The 23,614-nt window shown below is 43.6% G+C and overlaps 1 protein-coding gene across 4 annotated transcripts in view; it reads left to right on the top strand.

Moving 5' to 3' along the window:
- The window catches only part of LOC122539484 (protein FAM13A-like), a 220,360-nt gene that overhangs the window by 155,865 nt on the left and 40,881 nt on the right, over positions 1 to 23,614 (top strand). For all 4 annotated transcript variants that reach the window (XM_043674376.1, XM_043674377.1, XM_043674375.1 and 1 more), the window contains 4 exons: positions 5,504 to 5,545; positions 14,476 to 14,517; positions 17,154 to 17,321; positions 21,659 to 21,851. In XM_043674376.1, coding sequence (XP_043530311.1) covers positions 5,504 to 5,545; positions 14,476 to 14,517; positions 17,154 to 17,321; positions 21,659 to 21,851 — 445 coding nt within the window. The remainder of the gene's footprint in view (positions 1 to 5,503; positions 5,546 to 14,475; positions 14,518 to 17,153; positions 17,322 to 21,658; positions 21,852 to 23,614) is intronic.

Here is a 23,614-nt window from a genome sequence, read left to right as displayed (position 1 = left end):
AGGGGTAAATGTAAGGGTATGGGTGGGTTGCGCTTCGGCGGGTCGGTGTGGACTGGTTGGGCCGAAGGGCCTGTTTCCACACTGTAATGTAATGTAATCTAATCTAATCTAAACCACAGGATTAAGTTCTATATAATAATAGACATGACAAATGATCTTATTTGGGGGATATTTGATGTGTTTTCATAACTAACGGTGAAAGAGATCCCCAGTACTAAAGTGTAAAAATCTCATTTGGAAGTTATAACATGGTGATATTGAATGATGTGTACTTTACTGAGCTGCTGTAAAATTATAAAATAAAGACACATTTGCATTTCTGTAAAACCTTTTACAAACCTGAGTATCCCAAAGCATATTACTGCCAATGAACCACTTATGTGGAACATAATCATGATTGTAATGTATGAAACCTGGCATCCAATGTATACACAACAAGCTTCTAAAAGTAGTAAAGCAATCCGAAAGATAGTCAATTTTTTATGTATTGATTAGAGTCAGAGAGATGTACAGCATGGAAACAGATCCTTCGGTCCAACCCGTCCATGCCGACCAGATATCTCAACCCAATCTAGTCCCACCTGCCAGCACCCGGCCCATATCCCTCCAAACCCTTCCTATTCGTATACCCATCCAAATGCCTCTTAAATGTTGCAATGGCACCAGCCTCCACCACTTTCTCTGGCAGCTCATTCCATACATGTACCATGCTCTGTGTAGAAAACGTTGCCCCGTAGGTTTCTTTTTATATCTTTCCCCTCTCACCCTAAACCTATGCCCTCTAGTTCTGGACTCCCAGACCCCAGGGAAAAGAATTTGCCTATTTACCCTATGATGCCCCTCAAATTTTGTGAACCTCTATAAGGTCACCCCTCAGTCTCTGACACTGCAGGGAAAACAGCCCCAGCATGTTCATGTTCAACCTCTTCCTATAGCTCAAATCCTCCAACCCTGGCAACATCCTTGTAAATCTTTTCTGAATCTCTTCAAGTTTCACAACCTCTTTCCAATAGGAAGGAGACCAGAATTGCACGCAATATTCCAACAGTGGCCTAACCAATGTTCTGTACAGCCGCAACATGAACTCCCAACTCCTGTACTCATTACTCTGACCAATAAAGGAAAGCATACCAAACGCCTTCTTCACTATCCTATCTACCTGCAACTCCACTTTCAAGGAGCTATGAACCTGCACTCCAAGGTCTCTTTGTTCAGCAACACTCCCTTGGATCTTACCATTAAGTGTATAAGTCCTGCTAAGATTTGCTTTCCCAAAATGCAGCATCTCGCATTTATCTGAATTAAACTCCACCTGCCACTTCTCAGCCCATTGGCCCATCTGGTCAAGATCCTGTTGTAATCTGAGGTAACCCACACCTCCAATTTTGGTGTTATCTGCAAACTTGCGTTACTGTATCTCTTATGCTCGCATCAAAATCATCCGATCCTTGTGGCACTCCACTGGTCACAGGCCTCCAGTCTGAAAAACAACACTCCACCACCACTCTCTGTCTTCTACTTTTGAGCCAGTTCTGTATCCAAATGGCTAGTTCTCCCTGTATTCCGTGAGATCTAACCTTGCTAATCAGTCTCCCATAGGGAACCTTGTCGAACACCTTACTGAAGTCCTTATAGATCACAGCTACCACTCTGCTCTCATCAATCCTCTTGGTTATCTCCTCAAAAAACTCAATCAATTTTGTGAGACATGATTTCCCACGCCACAGAGTTCTCGGGTACACCTGATCAGATCCTGGGGATTTATCCACCTTTACCCATTTCAAGACATCCAGCACTTCCTCCTCTGCAGTATGGACGTTTTGCAAGATGTTGCCATATATTTCCCTACAGTCTATATCTTCCATATCCTTTTCCACAGTAAATACTGATGCAAAATACTCATTTAGTATCTCCCCCATTTTCTGTGGCTCCACACAAAGGCCGACTTGCTGATCTTTGAGGGGCCCTATTCTCTCTCTAGTTACCCTTTTTATCCTTTAGGTATTTGTAAAACCTCTTTGGATTCTCCTTAATTCTATTTGCCAAAGCTATCTCATATCCCCTTTTTGCCCTACTGATTTCCCTCTTAAGTATACTCCTACTTCCTTTATACTCTTCTAAGGATTCACTCGATTAAGGAATACATTGTGGTTAGGATACTGGAGAGAACTTCCCTGCTTAGCGGGTTTTGAGAAGATTTGTAGTTCAGGTTGAGGTTCTGGATGTAGGTTTGCTCGCTGAGCTGGAAGGTTCATTTCCAGACGTTTCATCACCCTACGAGGTGACCTCTTCAATGGGTCTCTATATAAATAGAAATAGAAAGCAGGAATTATCAACAGTGCTTCGCCCAGAGACCCACTGAAGATGTCACCAAATAGGGTGACGAAACGTCTGGAAATGAACCTTCCAGTTCAGCGAGCAAACCTACATCCAGAACTCCTCTTTGAAATAGTTCCATTTGAATTTTTTACATTCATCATTCAGGGCAGATACAGCCTCCGATTAATATCTCATTTGAGAGAAAGTATCTTGGATAGTTCTGCCTTGGAGCAGTCAACTTTATTTGTGACATAAATCTCTGAAATGGAAATGAACCCAGAAATTTCTGCCTCAGAGATTGAGGTGTTACCAACTGAACCAGTGCCAACACATTGTCCTTAATGCATCCTCATTCTGGCTTGGTGCTGGTTTTCTGTACATCCATTGGTGAAGTCGTTTTGAAATTTACACCACCAATGGTACCAAAATGCAGGCAAAATGATCATAGAAGCCCAACAATGCGGGAGCCATTCAACCCATCTGATGGCCATTCAACCCATCAGATCCACACTGATCCTCTGCAAATCTGCCCACCCCATCCCTGTAACCCTGTATTTCCCATGACCTAGCCTGTACATCCACAGACACTATGGGCAATTGCCCATAGCCAACCACCTAACCTGCACATCTTTGGATTGTGGGACAAAACCAGAGCACCCGGAGGAAACCTGCACAGAAATGAGGAGAATGTGCAAACTCCATACAGACAGTCACCCGAGTCTGGAATCAGACACTGGTCCCTGGTGCTGTGAGGGAGAAGTGCTAACCACTGAACCACTGTGCTGCCCTAATAACTCGAAAGGTGCGGTGAAAAGTGTTTTACCGCCACAATCTGGTGCCATTTTTAGTTACAAAAAAAACTTATGTAATGATGAAGTTCCTCTTCTGTACAAGAGGTCTTCAAATACAACTCCCTTTATTTTTCTGCTTTAATATATTTCTGGTTTGGTTTTTTTTGTGTTTTAAGATGGTGCAGTAGAGTGACAGCACTATACAATGATTTTCATTGTGTTTTGTAACAAAATATACGTGCCAATGAATAAATCAGATCAAATCAGTAATCCAATCTCAGGAATGTTTGTTTGACCCTATGACATCCTGACTCAGCAGCAGGCAGCTACAGACCAGGCCAAGGCTGACACAACGTGATAGAGGAGTATTTATTCAACTCCTTAAAACTTTACCTCACTGTTTTGCTGATCACCCCGACATTGACCTATTGGTCTGCTCCCACACTGTCCCAGTGATCCACCCCTTCACCGTCTGGTCACACCCCCCTCATTGTCCCTGCGATCCATCCCCTCATCTTCCCAGTGATCAACCCCCTCACCATCTGGTCACCACCTCACTTCACTGTCCGAGTGGGTCAACCCCATCGCTACCTGGTCACCCCCCCTGCGTAATGTTTGGTCTCACCCCCTCGCTGTTTTCATCACCGATCATCTCATCACCCTCCTCTCTCTCTTGCCCATTCAACACTTTGCTGATGGAGTGGGCCCCACAAGGAGGCAGTAGGGAGGCACCGAGGGCTCTTTCAGGGCACTCCTCTGAATCTGTGATTCATTTCAGAGGCTTCAAAGCAGCCAAATGAAATAAGGGTATAGTGCTATGACCACACACCCCTACCATCTCTGGCATTGAGTTTGAGTTCTGACTGTGGCCACCCCTGCAGTTGTGGAAATAACCATAGCCTTAAAATTAATCGGTATCCCGGTAGACTACGTGCAGCCTTAAAATGTTTAGATAAAGTTAGTATTTTTGCTGCTGTGTGATGCCACTTGCTTAAGATAGTCATGTCACCCAACAGAATTCAAAACCCCGTTAGATCCATAATTCACCTTGTTTGTGTACTGCTCTGTCCCACTGAGGAGTGTACAATAAGGCTGGCCCTTCTCGAATATTAAAATAAAGCCTGTTTCACTTCCTCTTGCTGTAACGCTCCTATTATGAAATCCTAAGGTGTTCGAAAAAAGCTGTGCTTTGATTAAAATGCAGACAGTAAACATGCATTTAAAGCAACTGTTGGTCAGTGTCTGAAGCCAACATGGTCCAGTTTATAATACAGAGATTCTTCGTCATCCAGGATTGCAGTTCCTGAACAAGCAAAGCCAGCCAAAGGAAGTTGATAACATTGCACAACATTAGAATAAAAGTAAAATGCTGCAGACACTGGAGATCTGAATTAAAAAGAGAAAGTGCTGGATAAACTCAGAAGCTCTGTTCACATCTGTGGAGGGAGAGAGAGAGAGAGAGAGAGAAGCAGAGTTAATGTTTTGAGTCCTTTGTTAGAATTGAGACTTATACAAATGTGGTGCACTTTCAAAATGCTGCAAAGTAATTAAACTGTCAAACATCATGGCAGAACGTTTTATCAAGCCAAATGAAATTGGAGTTTGACATCTTTTTAAAAACTTGTTACAATTTTTGAACCCTTTGTCGGCAGTCTGAGAGTTGCTAACCATCACTGAATCAGCAGAAAGGTTTTGTGTGTGTTTGGTAACTGAGCCACCTCTTGATATCCTGGTGATGTACCAGACCAGAAATCTGATAGAAATTAATCCAGTGACATTCAAAGGCAAAGCCAGTAGGTTAACATTCAACTGATTTATTTATCATTTTCTGCTGAGATCAAAATAGATTTAAATGATGACAATTATAACCAAGATGTCTGGTTGATAAAAAGATTATCAAACTGTATGACAATTTTGCTTTCATCACTCATCCCCTTCACCACTGACTGGTACACAATGGCAGTAATGTGTACCCTTCCGAATCAGGGACAGAGATCTGAAGACCTGGGGCTGTTCTGTTTCCCCCCCCCAGTGCCAACCCAAGAACAATGCCTCCCTTCCCACCCTGACAATCCCAGCCAAATTACCTCCCCTCACCCCAGCCCAAGCTCAGTGGCCTCTCCTTAATATAAATACTGCAGAGACCTGGAGCTCCAAGCCTCAGTATCCCTCTGACCCAGGCCCTGTACCATCTACAAGTTACACGGAGTAAAACACCCAAGTTTCTTGAAACAGCACCTTCCAAACACGCCATCTCTGTCTCACAGTCAACGACAGCAGACGCATGGCTACACCGTCATGTACAAGTTCCTCTCCAAATCATGCACTAACCCTAACTTTGAACAAGTTCACAGTGGCTGCTTACCTTAAACGAGTTTTATTTTGTATTTCAGCTCGCAAGATGCTGATCGGCCAATGTCACCGTTTTATTTAAGGTAAGTTCTCTGCTATTGTTTCACCTGAGTTTCATTGAGTGGAACTTACTTTGTGAAATATTTAACAAGTGGTTTTTAAATCTGCTCATCCATCGGCTAAGTAGAGTTTTGGAGTCTCAACTCTTTCACTGATTGTTAAAATGGAAGATTGCTGAGGAACAAGCATTTATCTGATAACTGTCAGAACTTGAGCAGTGGTTTTTAGGCTTCCACGTAACTCGGCAAGCTGTGAGGTGGCCTACACCTCAAGGAGGTTAAATACATCTGTAAGAGTAATAACTTGCATTTATATAGCATGTAGATAAGATGTCATAAGTCACTTCACAGGAGTGTTCATCAGCCAAATATCTTGACACTGAGTTACAGAAAGAGATTTAAGGACAAGTTTGTGTTATGTAGTGTCTCTTAAGAGATTGCTTGTAGTATCATCATTGCATCATAGCATGTCATCTGAGGATATAATGATCTTAATGTCCATTTTACCTCAGATCACCTGAAGGATGGCGTTCTACTGAAAGCATGCTCCTCAATTTGGTTCTTCTAATAACCTAATGGCTCAATATTAGCTGACAGATGTCTGAGCAATATAATGCTTGTACATAATTGTTGGTTGTCATAAATGTCTGTTAGATTCTAATGCTGCAGTATGCATGCCCCATTTATTATCTTACAGGAAGTAACATCAGGTAAAACACTCTGCCGGCAGCAAGTTCATACCAGTTACCATTAGCTTAGTGTAGTGAGAGCAAGTTTGAAGGCGAACCTCGAAACTTTGAGAAGAGGCGAAGAGATTTAATGTGGGAATTGCTGAATTTAGGGCCAAGTCAACGGAAGACAGGAGCATGATGGTGGATTGACAGAAATCAGGGATGTCAATGAGGCCAGATCAGGCGAATGCAGGGATGTCAGTGCGGGAAGAGGATACAGAGGTGTGTAATAAGAGGCTCATTACGGAATTTGGAAGAAATCGATGAGAACTAAAAACTCTTGGTGCTGCTGGACTGGGAGTCAGTGTGGGTGAGAGGATCTGATCAGGGTCAGGGAGATGGCCAGCCGAGCTTTGGAATAATAATTTCTGGACCTAACGGTTTGAGTGTGGGTTTGAGCAACCAAAGAGATGTGCAGTATTGGTGAGGTGGAAGTCAGCAGTCGTGGTGAAGGCAAGGAGTAAAATTCCAGCAGGGGGCCAGAGGTGGGCAGGCCACCCAGTAGTACACTCAGATTCATAGGTAACCGTGGTGACAAACAGAGGGCCTTGGCCATTGACCACTGCATCTTGGAAGCTTGACCATATGTCGTGTTGACTTGATCTGTGTCACATCGGGAGCTTGCTACAATTTTTATTTAATTTGCTCATGGGATGCAAATGTTTGGTGAGCATTTATTGCCCATCTCTACTTGTCCAGTATCAAGGAAGAGTCAGCGTATTACTGTTGTTTTGGAGTCACATGTCAGCCAGACCAGTGGGAATAACGGATTTCCTTCCCTAAAAGGTGTTCGTGAATTAGATGGGCTTTTTCAGCAACTCACAGGAGTTACATGCCACCATTAGCCTGGCTTTTTGATTGCAGATTTTAGCAACTTCACATTTCATAATCTGCTACAGTGGGATTTGAACTCACAACCCAACACATTGGCCTGGAGTTTATGGATTACTAATGCAGCAACATCATGGGTTCACCACCACCACTCCATTATCCATGAATTTCCACCATGTTGTGATAGTTTGGAGCTCGAAGGCATCAGTGCTTTGAGGTGGAGTTTAGAAGCGGGAGGAGACCATATCGAAGCAGATACAATTCTTGGAGATATTGACAGTCAGTGCAGGGAAGTTCCATCACCTTATGGGAGAGTCTAGGACCAGAGGGCATAATCCCAGTAACGAGGGAGGAATTTAATCTCTCTGAGGGCAATAAATTTTTGGAATTCTTTACTGTGGTTGGCTATTGGGTCACTAAGTATATTCATGGCTGAGATAGAAGGATTTCTTAATCGGGGTCTGGGGATAAAGCAGGAAAGTGGAGTTGAGGATTATCAGATTAGCCATGATCTCTTGAGTGGTGGAAGAGACTCCATGGGCTGAATGGCCTACTTCTGATCATACATCTTGTGATAGTCAACCATTTCTTTGCACCTGCCTGAGTCTGACCAGTCCTGCTAGTAAACTAAACTGCTTTCCTTTTCCCTCTTTTCATGGCTCTGAAAATATTTGCAAATTAACTAAAAATGTTGTGTGTAAACATGCCATGGAAATTATTTGGATGACAGTAAGTCAACAAAATAGGTTTGACCTAGTCCCAGGGTCACTTGTTGCCAGTCACAGTACTTTTCCACTCCCCACAAACACCTGTCTTATTGCTTGCTGGTCATGGTCATTGAGTATTTACCGTACTGTCTCTCCTTATTCATTGCAAACTGTTACATAAAACTGGATGCAGAAACAATCTCTCCATTCAGTTTTTTTTTAGAAATGCATTCATTGACTAAGGACGTCACTGACTAGGCCAGTATTTATTGGCTATCCTTAATTGCTCAGAGGGCAGTTATCAGTCAACCACATTGCTGTGGGTCTGGAGTCACATGTAGGCCAGACCAGATAAGGAAGACAGATCCCTAAAGGACATTAGTGAACCAGATGAGTTTTTCCCCACCAATTGATAATGGTCATCCTTAGACTCTTAATTCCAGATTTGTATTGAATTTAAAATGCCACCATCTTCCCTGGTGGGATTTAAACCCAGATCCCCGTATCATTACCTGGGTCTCTGGATTAATAGTCCAGTGATAATACCACAGAGCCGTCGACTCCCCTATAAAGTGAGGTACTACGTTAATGTGAGAAGCTTCCTGAAGTCCAAAAGTAGAGTTAACCATTTCTGATGAGTAGAACTGAGGACAGCTCCAGTTTGCCAGTCTCTAACCTGGCATCTTCCTATAGCACAGCCAATCACCTGCAAAGACATTGATCCCAAGTATTGATTGTGAGGGGGAGTTTGAGGAATGTCAGATCACATCATCCCACAGGCTTGAGGCCCTGCCATTATGGTGCTTTCCACCGTGAGGTGAAGACAGTACCAGTTGAGGTGAGCAGGAATAGGTCCTGTGGCAATGTTGCAGAACAAAGACCGGTGAGATTGAGCCAGTATGGGAGAGCCAGCCTTCGCTTGACAGGCTTAGAATACTGGGCATCATATATTTCAGTGGGATCCAAATTGGTGGAAGGCCATTTGTTGTCAGGCTTGGGCAGCAGTTGATGTACCACAAATTTCAGCCTTTTCCCACTCACCAGCATCTGGCCCCAATACCTCCCTAGGTGGTCTAGATCAACTCGTGCTTCAACCTCTAGTTGAAAATCTCTTTATACCTTGATGAACTTTACCATTGGTGAGTGGGTCTTCAAATGTCAAGCTCTGGAACTTACCTCATCCCCCTCAACTCCTTTATAAAATATTCCTTTAAAACTATCTCTTCAGGTAAGCTTTTAGCTGTCCCTAACATCTACTTGTGCTCAGTCTCCATTTTGCAATGATTATGCCCTTGTGAAGAGTATCAAAATGTTTTGTTACGCTAGACGAATGCAGGCCGGTGCTGTTCTGGTGGAGTGGTATTGTTCCTTCCTCTGGTATAAGGAAGTCTGGCTTCAAGTCCCACCTGCTCCAGTGGTATGTAATACCATCTCTGAACAATTTGATTACAAATATCTGTAAATCCAGGTTGTTATTTGGGACTAGTATCAGGTCCATTTAGGCCAGTGGTCCCTTTGAATCTGAAATTAAATTTCTTTGAAGATTCTTGGCACAAATGCTGCTATTTCAGCTGGCAAGGTTGGTGTCCCCTTTATGTGCTCTGGCATTTTGGAAAGAGGAGGCATTATATTGCAGACACCATGTTTGCCTGAACATAGGTTCTCATTTTAACCACAGAGTGTGACAATGTGACTTGTTTTCACCTTGCCCAATTCACCCCTCAGGATCACTCAGTGGTTAGCAGTGCTGCCTCACAGCACCATGGACCTGGGGTTCAATTCCAGCCATGGGTGACTTTCCATGTGGAATTTGCATCTTCTTCCCTTTTCTGTGTGGGTTTCCTGTCCAAAGATGTGTGGGTTAGGTGGATTGGCCATGGTAAATTGCCCATCGTGTCAGACTATGAATGATGTACTCTAGATGGATTAGCCATGGGAAATACAGGGATATGGTGATGTGGGTCTGGGTGAGATGCTCTTCAGAGGGTCAGTATGGACTTGATGGGCCAAATGAGCTGTTACAACACTGTAGAGGTTCTGTGACATCACAGTGTTGCACAGCCTGTGAACAGCTTTTGGAAATGCAGTCAGTGGTAATTGTTAAGGGCACTCACAGCAAAGTCTATTCTTCTTGAACCACCATTGATGAGCAGGCCTCCAGACAGCTAGGTCCTTATCCGATGTGCAATATGCCCCCTCGGTAGAAAGGTAAAGGTCAGTTGTAACGGTGATGCAGAAAGTCGTCTAAGCTTGATAGAGTCAAGTTCCTTGTTCACATAAAAACAAAGTAGACTATACAAGGTACAAGGCTGGGCTGGACTACTCCGCCCACACAGAAGCTATCAGGGCACTGGTGAGACCTCATCTGGAGTACTGTGTACAGTACAGCTCACCATACCTGCAGAAAGATGTTAATACATTGGAGCTGATCAGAGAACGTTTACTGGGCTATTGCCTGGAATGAGCAGATTACCTCATGATGAAAGGCTAGATCTGTATCCTCTGGAATTTAGAAGAATCAGGAGTTCGTTAATTGAAAGGTCTAAGGTCCTGAGGGGACTTTACTGTGTGGCTGTCAGACTTGCTGAGTTTTTCCAGCAATTTTTGTTTTTGTTTCTGATTAACAGCATCTGCAGTTCTTTCATTTTTTGTGCAGCAACATGCAGTTGAGAATAAAATCAAACCACACATGATCTTATTGAATGGTGGATTAGGCTTGAAGGGTCAAGTGGTCTAATGTTGTTCCTTGTTCATATTCTAGGTTGTATTGAGCAGCCTTGCCAGTTAGGGTACCCATATCAGAAGTGGCAGCAAGGCATAGGGAATGATTTGCTCCATTCCAGTCACTTTCCAATTTCCCCCCCTCCCTAAACTTACTGAATCCTGTTTGGTTTCAGTGAAAATATACGTGATTCATTCTGAGACAATGTCGCACTGGAGTATCTGTGCAGAGATCGTGCTATTTAACAGTCACCAGAGATGCCAATTTGCAAAGAATCTTGCAGGCTGTTTTAAAATTGCCGCATTTTCCCAGACCTTATTAGTTTAACATTTAATGGAAAAAATTGTTACAGTCTGGTTACCTCCACCTTGCTTAGATTGTTGTTGAGCACAACCGGCACAGTCATTGTTTTGTCACATTCAGTCAGGTGTAACTCTCTCTCCTTTCACATTCACAAGTTGCAGCACTCCACCTGATGAAGACATTTGACCAAACAACATTGTTACATTCAACCCTTGTGTCAGTGAAGATCAGCGCTTATTGGCAATGAAGAAAATGTACCAAGCAATGACAAGGAAGTATTTTCTGGTTTCTGAATGATGGGAGGGCAGGATAGGCTGATCGGACAACCAATGGCAGCAAGAGTGGAGGATGAGGTAGCTGGAGATGGGAGGTCAGCTGTTGACCCTTCCCTGGAAAACATCGACCTAGAAGAGTGGCGCCTGGGAGTCCCAGTGTTCTGGATGTAAGTGTATTTTACATCCAGAACCTCAACCTGAGCTACAAACCTTCTCCAGGGTTGCTGGAGTTGGTGGGAATCAAGAGGGTGCAGAGAGCTCTGCGCTGACTGGGGTCAGACCTGGCGCAAAGGGAGATGGTTGTTGAAGGTCAGTCACCTTGGGCACAGGACGTCACTGCGGGGGGTAGGGGGGCCCAAAGTTGGTGTCATGGCCCTTTGGCTGCTTCATCAGTGGCTTTCCCTCCATTATGGGGACTGATGGGGGAGATGGGCTGTTGATTGCACCAGGTTCAGCATCATTCAGTGTCCAGGCTTGCGCTGGCAAGACGTGGATGCACTGTCTGGAAGGGCAATAGAGCCTGGGAACCTCATACCTTTTAGAAGCATATTAGGATGATCACTTGAAATGTCGTAACATTCAGGGCTTTGGGTCTACTGCTGGAAAGTGGGATTAGTGTAGGTAGGTCAACGCAGACTTGACGGGCCAAAGGGTCTTTTCTGTACAGTTTGACTTATGAATTTATAAAAGGGAAAAAAAAGAGCATTTGTGGAATGTTTTACACACCCACTGGACGTCTAAAAGCATTTTGCAGCCAACAAAATACCTTTTGAAAACAAGTCCATATTGTACAGTAGACAATGCAGCAATCAGTTTATGCACAGCAGGCTCCCGCAAAGAGAAGTAACAATGAGCCAGAACTGATCCAACACTGTGTTAGCAGTTGTTGGTGTTAGCAGTTGTTGGTGTCCTCTTTCTGCACCAAATTAGAGTCAGCGAGTATTTGGCAACGCCAGGACTTTAACAGTTGCCTGCCATGTATCCTGGGAGAGTGAGTTATGATCCTGTCAATTACACTGGTACTCCAGCTCATCAGCACCCTCTGTTGTTGACGCTGCCAGGTACACAGGGTCAGTGGAAGAACATCTTAATTTGCACAGGGTCAGCAAGCACTAAATCTGTCTGCCCGAGTCCTTCCTCAGACCGTTTAGGAGCAAGGTCACTTGTCCAAATGTCTTTTAAATGTTATAATTGCATCAGCCTCCACCACGTTCTCTGGCAGCTCATTCCATACACTCACCACCCTCTGCATGGAAAAGTTGCCCCTCAGGTTCCTTTTAAATTTTTCCCCTCTCACCTGAAACCTATGCGCAGTTGTTTTGAATTCCCCTACCCTGGGGAAAATACTTTTCCAATTCCACTTATCCATGCCTCAACCTCCTGGGAGAAAGGTGCTAGCTTCTCTTTGGGCATGGACGAAGGGTCCTTTTCTGTGCTATATGACTCTATGCACATACACATTTGCACACACACACAATTCCATCATGGCTGAACTGCAGAGGAGTCGTCCCATTCCCACCAATTTCCATCTGTCTGTGAGATTCTGTGAGAAGGACAGAGATCTTCTTCCTGCCCCCTTGCAAAGATTTATCCCCCCCCCCCCTTGTCCATCAAATTCCAACCGACAACACAGAAATAAATTAACCTGCTATTCAGATCTGTGCTATTTATGAGATCTTGCTGTGTTCTATTTAACTGCCCTGTTCCCTACATCACAGCAGTGGCTATCCAATGTGCTTTGTTGATGATACAGACAATATATCAATGCACATTGTCCGACTACGTTGATCTGTTTCTGTGCTGGAAAATGCATTCCACCAAAAAGGTCAAGGTCAGGACACAATTGGTCAGGGTGTTTGGCTGTCAATCGAGAGGTTGGTGGTTTGAAACCACCCCGGGAGGGAGTATTCACTGTTCTCACTCCAGCAGTTTTCTTTGGCGGCACGGTGGCTCAGCAGTTAGCACTGCAGCCTCACAGGGACCCGGGTTCGATCCCAGCCTCAGGTGACTGTCTGTGTGGAGTTTGCACATTCTCCTAGTGACTGTGTGGGTTTCCTCCGGGTGCTCCGGTTTCCTCCCACAGTCCAAAGATGTGCAGGTCAGGTGGATGTTAAGTTGCCCATAGTGTTAGGTGCATTAGTCAGAGGGAAATGAGTCTGGGTGGGTTACTCTTCGGAGGGTCGGTGTGGACTGGTTGGGCTGAAGGGCCTGTTTACACACTGTAGGGAATCTAATCTAATCTTAAAAAAAACTCTATATGTACGTGTGGACTTCCACACTGGCCTCCTCAGTTCAGCTCACACCCTTTCAACATATCCTTCTATTCCTTATTCTGTTTCTCGTGCTTATCTAACTTCCTCTTTTATACTCCTAGTATATTCTCCTCAGCTACAGCCTGTGGTGGCAAGTTCCACAATCTAACCACTCTCTGGTTAAACGGTGTGTGTGTCAGTTAAACAAAACAGGAGCCGTTAAGAAATAATTAAACTGCTGCATTCACTGACTATCATGATTGTTTTTTTTTTGGTGGTCGCATTTTGAAGGCAAAAGATTAAGTTGCATCACTTGGATTATCAGCCATACCACAGACCAGAAGAACTTTTAACGAGTGCTTTTTCCTTTTAAACCACTTGTTTCTGAAGAGCATGTGTTCAGTGACTGGTGTTAACTTGGTTAAATATTGACAGCGCCAAAGGCACTTGAGTGCCTTTTTAAAATTCAGTCCTTTCATGAATGCATGTTCGGTAATCGAGTCATTCTCAGTGCTGTCCTGGGGTTCATTCTGCTTAACTGCACACTTTTCCAATTTCCAAGACAAAATGTTGCTGCAGCTGAAGATTGTTGTGTGTTCCCCTTGATAACCTCCGTCTTCTCTAGCCAGACCCAGAAGGATAAATCAAACGGCTCCACACTTGCTGTGTTCTGTCACAACTCGAGCAGAGCTGCCCCCCAGAGCACAGTTTGTGCTGGTAATAGTTTTTTTTTGTCCCCTTTACTTTCCTAGTGGCCCAGTTACTTTACAATGGCACCTGTCCCCTGAGGCAACAACAAAGAAAGGAATGGATTACCATAAGGCTTCATCTTCTGTCTTATCAATGACCTCCGTTCTGAGTGGTGGACAGTGCCAGTGAATTGGACAGATGGTTCATCCAATAGTCCATTGAACTTAGACCTCACTGCAGCTTATTTTATTTATAGGTAATGGGTAAATCATTTCCCCACCCATCCCCCCGTTTGTCTTGGAAAGTTCAGCCAGGGGCTACATGACCTTTCCCCTCTTGAATCATCACCGTGGTGTTAGCTCTGACACCCTCTTATGTTCACTGTTGATCACATTTTCCTGGTGTTTTAATGATCTAACCTGTGTATCTGTTTACCATTACAGTGCCCACATGCCTACAGTCAACAGGATATCAGCAGCCGGGAAGTAAGAGCACTTTTTCTTGTTTCTTTCAAAAGGAGAGGGTTTGTTTTCCAACTGGATATGCACTTGAATGAAGAAACAGTGGTGTTGATGAGAAAGGGCTGTTGGAAGCGAGAGGAAGTGAGTCTAACTGACTCCCTCTTTTGAAGAGCCAGTAAAGGTCTTCGATAGGCTGAATGGTCCTTTATTTCTATTTTTACGTGGGACGTAAGATCAGCGTTTTTCGGTCCTCCCTAATTGCCTCTTGAGCTGTTTAACGCTTTCCGCAATTTCAGACGGCCTTTAGGAGTCAATTACATTGCTACTCATCACATGTAGGTGATAAAGATGGCAGATTTCCATCCCCAAAGGGCATCAGTGAACCAGATGGGATTTTGAGAAAGTTGTTATGTGATTAACATTAGACTAGGTTATTTTAATTCCAGAATATACATTTCACCATCTGGCAGTGATGCAATTCAAGCCCATATCCCCAGAGCATTAACATGGGCCCTCTAGATTACTAATGCAGTGACATTACTGCCACCTGCACAACTTCTGTGATGATGGACAGCACCTGAGTTTTCTTTTTGACTGTGGGCGAGGTTGTACATCTGAGTTTGTCTGTCCTGCTGGGGCATGGAAACAGCAGGTACAATCAAAGGTTGAGAACCTCTTCCCCACCCCCCCCCCCACCCCCCTCGCCCTCCCGTTCATGAAAAATGCACATTGGTTCAAAACCAGCTCATCCCCCACCCGAAATCCCTCTGCCTTCTTGCAGCTCAGTAAATGAGAAAACCGTTCTCAAGTGTAACCAAACAAACGTTTCACTGCTCCATGTTGAACTGGTTCGGTCATTAGTTGAGTATGTGAGCCACAGCAGTCCCAAGTTCAATCCCAGGGCTTTCCCAAGTTGGGCAATATAAGACCTTCAATATAGGAGCAGAATTAGGCCATTCGGTCCATTGAGTATGCTCCATCATTCAATTATGGCCGATATGTTTCTCACACCCATTCTCCTGTCTTCTCCCCATAACCCTTGAACCCCTTATCAACCAGGAACCTATCTATCTCGGTCTTAAATACACTGAATGATTTGGCCTCCACAGCTCTCTGTGGTAATGACTTCCACAGTGTCCCCACCCTCTGGCTGAATGAATTCCTCCTCATCTCAGTTCTAAAGGGTCATCCCTTCACTCTGAGGTCTGTGGGTCCTAGTCTCTCCTCCTATTGGAAACATCTTCTCCATGTCCACTCTCTGTCCAGACCTTTCAGGATTCTGTACGTTTCAATCAGATTCCCTTCATTCTTTTAAACTCCATTGAGTGCAGACCCACAGTCCTCAACTGCTTCTTGTGTGACCAGCCCTTCATTCACAGGATCATCCTTGTGAGCCCCCTCTGGACCCCCTCCAAGGCCAGCACATCCTTCCTTAGATACAGAGCCCAAAACAGCTCACAGTACTCCAACTATCTGACTGGACCCTTATACAAACTCAGCAATACATCTCTGCTGTTGTCTTCTAGCCCTCCCGAAATGAATGCTGTATTATAGGTTCAGTCCAACCCCATACTGGCAATAAGCAGGATACTGTTGGCATTAGGAAAGGCAATATCAGAGAGGCACTTCATGCTGATCATAACAGCATTCATAATATCAGCTAATAATGTTTCATTGTCAAGCTCTGCACTTTCATGCAATGTTGCTCAGATAAACAGTGCAAGGCCATATTCCTGAACTAAGCTCCTGTATTGGTTTTGTAACTAGAGATGGTTATCATGCGCACTGTTGACATGGTTAAGTTTATCAGACCCTCAGTCTTAACGGCTGAGAAGCTATCTCTCAACTGCCACGTCTGCACATTTTGTTAACTCTTCTGAGGCTGTGCTCACTAGGCTCAGTTACTCTGTCGGACTGGAAACTGGGAGAGAGCTGAGACACAACCACAGCCCATCTGCTGCCTGGAGGGACACAGAGTAACAGCTGTCCCATGCTGCCCCAGTGTTCAGTGCAGCACAGCCCTTCTACCATCCCCCACATTCCCCTCCCCAGCCAAGCAGGAAATACTCCCCACCCCTGACTCAATGAGAACATGACAGGAGGCAAGCTGGAGGTGAAAGGTCGCACAGCCTTTACTACTATTCCTGACTATCCCTCTTGTTGTTGATCCTCAAAGTGCCCATCATTGGATTGTGTGTTTGTCCCTTGGCTTTATCTGTAGCTGTTATTGTGGAGCTTTCCATCCTTAAAGTGAAGATAGATTTGGTCACTCGCTTTGCAGTCATTCATTATCAATAAATTCTTCAGAGGGAGGTGGGTGGGGGTGTACATGTAGATGAGTGTGTACACTCATGCATATGTGGGTGCATGAACATGCGTGTGTAAGTTAGTACATGTCTGCTTATGTATGCATGATCAGTTGACTAGATGTTTGCATGTTTGTGTGTAAGTGCATACATATGATACATGTCACTGTGGGTAGATGCATATTTTGAACTAATTTCGGCTTTGATTGAGGTGCAGATTGTTCATTGAAAGTGTAATTTGGGAAGGAAGCTAAAAAGGATTGAGGTGGAATACATTGATGTCACTGATATCACTTCAAATGGCAAACTGCTGGTGTATCGGGTTGCTCAGGAAGTGCTGTGTTGTGTTTGCAGCCTTCTTGAAAGGACTATCCGATCCGCAGTAGAACAGCACCTCTTTGATGCTCATGGCAGTGGAAGTCAAAGTTCAGAGGAATCTGAAATGGGAACATCTTCATCCACAGCCAGACAGAGAAGGAGACATCTCAAAGAGCAGGATGAATACTGGCGAAACAAAGAAACGTAAGGCTGTTTTCTTTACTGTTACTAGAGTGCACCCTTTAAACTGGTATATTAGATAGAAAATTTTTCATGGTGTTTGAAATAAGAATAGGTCTTAACAGAATCTTGATGACAAATGTCAAATCACTGCCTTTTTGTACGTATAAAATTGCAAGGTGTGTGTGTAAAGTATAAACAGCCAGTTAATATATTACTGGCTAAGACCTATGTGATGTTGGCTGTCCTTTGTTGGTTTAAAGCAAGGGTGGCTTTCCTCCTTGTTTTAATGATAGTTCTGCAGTCCATCCAGGTTAACCAGGTTAATGAGTCTAGCCATTCCCTGTCCCATGTGTGTCCCCATACTAGTGTCAATCATGCCACCCCAAACCCCAGCTCACCTTCAACACTATGATGAAATCAGTATGCTTTGTCCATGCAGCCCACAGTCTGTGTGGTTTTCCTTTTGTTCCTGTTGCTTTTAGCATGAGTTCTGTAATCTCCCCAGGACTCTTCCCCTACTGTGGTTATCAGGGCAATGTCAAGGCTAACCCCACTGGCTCCCACCCAATGTTGACCTGAACTGTGCCCATGGAAAAGTGCCCCAGGAATCTCTCCCACTCTTGCCATCCACCTTCTGTGTATATTTGGAGGATTTACAAGCCAGTGCTTGACCCCCTGTTTGGCCACATTCTGAGCACATCTTCCTTGACTGTCAAATCCCAAAGTGGATCTTGAACCCAGAGCCTGTAGCTCAGAGGCAGAGACACTATCCACTGCTACAAGACCTCCTCATTTGCATCACCACTCAACTTATCCATCTTTGCTCTGCATTGCTGTATGTCTGTACCCAATAAAAATCTATTCCACCAGTCTTGATTATTAAAGTTGCTCCCTCTATCTATCACTGGCCATTATTGTAGCTTTTTAGGGTGAGTTATGATTTCTACTGCCCTCCCATGTAAGAGTATGTCCTGATTTTATTCCTGAAGACCCCAGCTCCAGCTCATTAATTGAGGGCTTCGCAAAATGCGATTGAGACCCCAAGTAGGGTCACGAACTGAACTTTTTGGATCGGAGGCTCTGAGGCAGCAATAGTCACTGCTCCTCAGCGCTGGTACAGATCTTCACCTTCTCTCACCACACTGGTCAACCCATTGGTGAGCAATGTTTCCTCTAAGCTGAGCAACCACACAAAGGGTCCACACATGACGACCAGTATGCCGACACGACGACTTCCAGTTGGGAAGTCACTGCAACATAGACAACATAGAACATATCTGACCAGTTTCAAGCCTCAACCCAAGGCCAGACCGGGTAAGGATGGCAGATTTGCTTCCCAAAGGACACGAGTGAACTGGATGCATTTTTTGACAATCAGTGGTAGTTCCACTACAGAGAAAAGCTTTATATTCCAAATATATTAATTGAAACTAAATACCACCAGCTGGTCTGGTAGGATTTGAACTTGAACCCCAAGACCATGATTAGTCCAGAGGCATTACCACTAGCTTTGTCTTTCTGCCTCTACACCATTGAAATGCTTTATCATTTTAAATGCCTCAATTATGCCTTCCAAAATTAGGTGATCACAAGGTACTTTCATGTAACCCAGATTCATAATTTAACCTCTTAAGGCTTTAATAGTGAATGTGTGATGTGCACTTTTGAAATCATTACACAGAGGCTAGTATCCTGTCACCAAGTCATCCTTTATTTACACATGCACAGTATGTGGACTCTGACCAGCTACCTCAGAGCTTGTCCCTAGATTGAGGAGACACTAAGACTCCTATTTATTTTTTTTTTCTTTTTCCACCTAACTGCAGTAGTGCTTATTTTTTCCCCAGCACCCATGTTGTGTGTGTGTGCAGGTGTGAGACAGTGAGAGACACAAGGTGCACGAATCGTTATTCTAATTTCCACCACCAGGAAAGACTCCTGTTAATTTTTATTTTTATGCTTATTTTTTCCCCAGCATCCATGTTGAAAACTTCTGTTTTTTTTTCCTTTTTTTTTTCCTTTGTTTTTTTTAAACCCCCACACTACCGCCTAACTGTGGTAGTGCTCTTTTCTTTTCGCGGTCCGATTATATTTAATACTTTTGTGAAAATGAGTTTACACAGCTTACAATTCACTCTAGAATCATGTAAACAAACACACATCTTACCTTCACTTACTGGCTTCGCCATTTTTGTTTCTTGTCCATTTTTTGTTTTAAAACCAAGACCATGATTAACCTCAGTAACCCACATGGGAGACATATCAAAAATATTAAATGTACTTTTCAGCCTCTTTTAAAAGAGTAGTCTTTTTTCCTTTCAGCCCAGAAAAAAAGTCAGCACACAGAAAATCCATCTTTCAACTCCTCAAAACAATAGCTTTTATTTTTAGTGTGCCCCTTAAACTTTTTTGTCTGTAATGCCAGAGCAATATTTTCTTTTTAAAAAAGTCACATCGAACGGTTTGGAGATTAACCCAAAAGACCGGCCGACTGGCGCCCGTGCCCCCCCCCCCGGAGGTCAATCTGGCGCTGAGTAGACTTTTTTTTAAAAGTCCTTGAACACGCACACACTGATCCAGCTCCCTCAGAGGCAGCTCTCAGAGTGAACAATATCACTGACCCTCCTGGTTTTTTTGGGTTTTTTTTTTCATAAATAACCACCCTCCTGTTTATTTTTTTTAATTTAACCCCCACACTACCACCTAAGTGATGTAGTGCTTATTTTTTTCCCCTGTGTGCAGGTGTGAGACACAGTGAAAGACACAAAGTGCACGAATCTTTATTCAATTTCCACCACCAGGAAGATAGGAAAACACCCGGGTGGCCAGTGACAAACACTGCCCTTCACTGCCCTGTTTATTTTTTTTTTTAATTAAACAAATTACAAAACAGTTTACAAAAAAACATTGACAGCTGTACACATCTTTATTCAATTTCCACCACCAGGAAGATAGGAAAACACCCGGGTGGCCAGTGACAAACACTGCCCTGTTTATTTTTTTTTAATTAAACAAATTACAAAACAGTTTACAAAAAAACATTGACAGCTGTACACAAAAGACAGCAATTTTACAAGGGAGAGGAGCAGCAAAGCTAGGCCCTGGACCCTACCGTTCAACCAATTTACAGGGAGAGGAGGACAAACCTCAAATCCCAGTTCGACATATGACAAGACAGTGACAATGACATTTGTACATTAGACAATACCGTTACATACAAAAGTGCAGACAATACAGACCCAACAAGCCCCCGCCCCTCCCTCCTGTTTATATCTGTCAGCCAGGGCTTCCTGATTGGTCGCAATCAAGGAATCATACTCAATAAGATCCACCTGACCAACCTCATTCCAATCACTATGTCCCTCCAAGTCCAATATGTCGTTCCTGAGATGTGATGACCAGACTAAACACAGATGGATACAGAGCATTCTGTGTGCTCTATTTCAGTCATTTCGATAAATAGACTGATAGCCCATTCACCTTTCTCATCATGTTTTCTTCCTGTGCTCTGGCTTTTACTGATGTGTATGCCAGAACACTCAAATCCCTTTTGCTCTTCCAAAATTCCAGCCTCTCAAAATTGCTGAAAAAAGTCACATTTTGTCAAGGTTTTTCATCTTGCACTCTTCAGGACATTTCACAAGAGTAAAGGCAAAATAATATTTATACTGTGTGAGAGGAGAGTACTGATTAGTAGGTAGATAAACTGTGATTGGGAGAAACTCTGTTATCTTTTCGAAGCTCCTGCTGAGGTGTATTTTGTGTTAATGGAGATTCTGAGGTGCATTAATCCCACTTGTGTTTTCTTTCCATTGCTCTCTTTTTGTAACATGCTCTTCCTAACTGCACACCTCTCAGCATCTCCGCAGTTCCTCGCCTCACTTCAAAAGTGGAAACCTTTGTGAGATGTTTTAAGATTTATTAATAGAAATTCCAGGGCATTTTACTGGAGGTTTTGGGGAGTATTAATGGAGATTCTATTGCGGGATATTCTTGGGATTATTACGAGAGGTTGAGGGGTATAATTTTTGAAGGTTCTGATGGAGATTATGGGGTGTATTAGTGAGCATTGACGGCCGAGTTTCCTCAGATTTTCTCCTGTCATAAGTTGCTCAGAAAATCCACATTTAGATCCACCAGCTTGCTGCCAAAATTACAGAAACTAAACATGAGAAGATCTGAGGAAATTCACCTCCTCGTCATCATGACAGCAAAAGTGCCCCAATTATTGTGTGAAGTGCAAGCTGACCATGTTGAAGGCAAAACAAGGAGTAGGCTTTGTACCAAGCTCCTTCTGATTGCACTCCGAGTTCATAAGAGCATCTCTCTAACTTGTTCAAACCTGCCTTGTTCCGCAGGGACAGCATCAACAAAGAGAATATTCCCTGTAACAGTGAGGAGGGACGATCGGGACTTCTGGAACCTTCCCAAGCCAGTGATAAAAAGCTAAAAGAGAACAACAGTAGTTACATCGAGGAAGGCATGAAGCCAAAGAGACAGAAATCAAGTTGTAAACTCTCTGTGCTAAATGACAACCAGGATTCTCCAATGGTATGTTCACACAGACATCACATTATAGGTTACAACACAGAAGGAAGCCATTTGGCCCATTATAAGACCAGCTCAATTTGCCCAGATCCTACACCTGTCCCCATAGCCCTGCAAATGATTTCTGTTCAGGTGGGTTATGCAACTTTCCTTTGAAAGCCACACTTGAATCTGCCTCTAGCACACTCTTTGGCAGTTTTCCAGATCCTAATCGCTGTGTAGTGAAGATTTTTCTCATGTCGCCAATACTTCTTTCTCAGTCACTGACTTACCACCAATTTCCAGCCCTATTCAGTTCTGAGGGAGGTACATACCAGACACAATATTTTCTCTCTACCTGCTGGATTCCTCCAGCATTTTCTTTTTTAATGTAGGATTTTACAGATTCTTCAATAAGGCCATTATTGCTATAATACCTGAAATGCAGAGTAAGATAGACCCATTTCTGTAGCACCTTTTGTTTGTGCACAGCAAGATCCCACAAACGGCATTGTGACCATTCCCAAGGTACTGAAAAAGCAAGATGCGAGAAATCTCAGGGAGGGAAAAAAAAAGAGGAAAAGAGGGAGTCGTTCAGTAAATCAGGGCACGTCTGGGGAGAGAGTTAACAGTTCAGAGAAAGGACCTTTACAGAAGAGAGACCGAGTTGGGGATCAACATCAAGTGATTTCATGATGCAGCAGCCAAGCAGAACAGTCCCCCTTGTTTTTCCTTTATCCCCTCATGGTGTACTCCGGCGTTTCTAAATGTCCCATTTCACACCTCATTTGGGAGCAATCTTTGTTCTTTCAGTATATCCATTACCATTACTCATGGCTGTGGCATCATGAAATCTCCCCCATCTTCCACACTTCATTTCTTTCATCCCCTCCCTTACCACTGGTTTAAAAACAAATCCCAAATTCCCATTCCCAGGCAAGGTCATTGACCTAAAACATCAAGTCTTTTTCTCTCCACAGATGCAATGTTCCCTCATTTCTCAACCACTTTTTGTTCCTTATTACCAGATCATCTGTTGCTTTTCCTTCATGACGTTGGATGGGGTGTGAATATTGGTCACAGCACTGGGGAGCTTTCCCAAGCACTTTTTGAACTTTGATACTCAGCTAAAAATATAGCAAGGTATTTGTTTAGTTTAACATCTTAACTGAAGGTCTGTGCCTCCTACATTGTGTTGAGCCCTCAGTGTTACATGAGCCTGTCAGCCCAAGCAAATGCACAGCCTTCGGACTGAATGAAATGCAATAGTGATAGTCACTAAAGCCCTGTAGCTGCCATAATCAGGAGGAACTAGAGCAGAACAACCCTCCAGCCTGCTCTCCCTTTAATATGGATTATGGCTGATCTTGTCTTGGCATCAACTCCACTTTCCTGTTGCTCCCCACAACTCTTTAACCTGTTGCTAATTAAAAATCTGCTTATTTCCTCCTCAAAATGTATTCATTGTCCTGGCATCCACCACATTAGGAACAGGAGTAGGCCATTCAGCCCCTTCACTCTCTTCCAACATTCACGAAGATTATGGCTGATCTGTCACCTAATTCCATCTTCTTTTGTGCCTTTGTAATTTTCCATCTGAGTTCTGTTAACAACTGATTCTGCAACTCTGTGACAATGATTTCCACAGTTCCTTTGGGAGAAGGAAATCCTCCTCATCTTGTTTTATATCTACCACCCCTAAAACCTTTCATTTTAGATTGCCCCACGTTTATTTTGTCAATCCCATTTAGCATCTTATAAATCTCAATCTAATCTCCTGTCATTCT

The sequence above is a fragment of the Chiloscyllium plagiosum genome, chromosome 32 (genome assembly GCF_004010195.1).
Source record: "Chiloscyllium plagiosum isolate BGI_BamShark_2017 chromosome 32, ASM401019v2, whole genome shotgun sequence".
NCBI classification, from domain to species: domain Eukaryota; kingdom Metazoa; phylum Chordata; class Chondrichthyes; order Orectolobiformes; family Hemiscylliidae; genus Chiloscyllium; species Chiloscyllium plagiosum.
The sequence above is the reverse complement of the archived record's forward strand: the minus strand, read 5'-3'. Positions and strand labels throughout refer to the sequence as shown.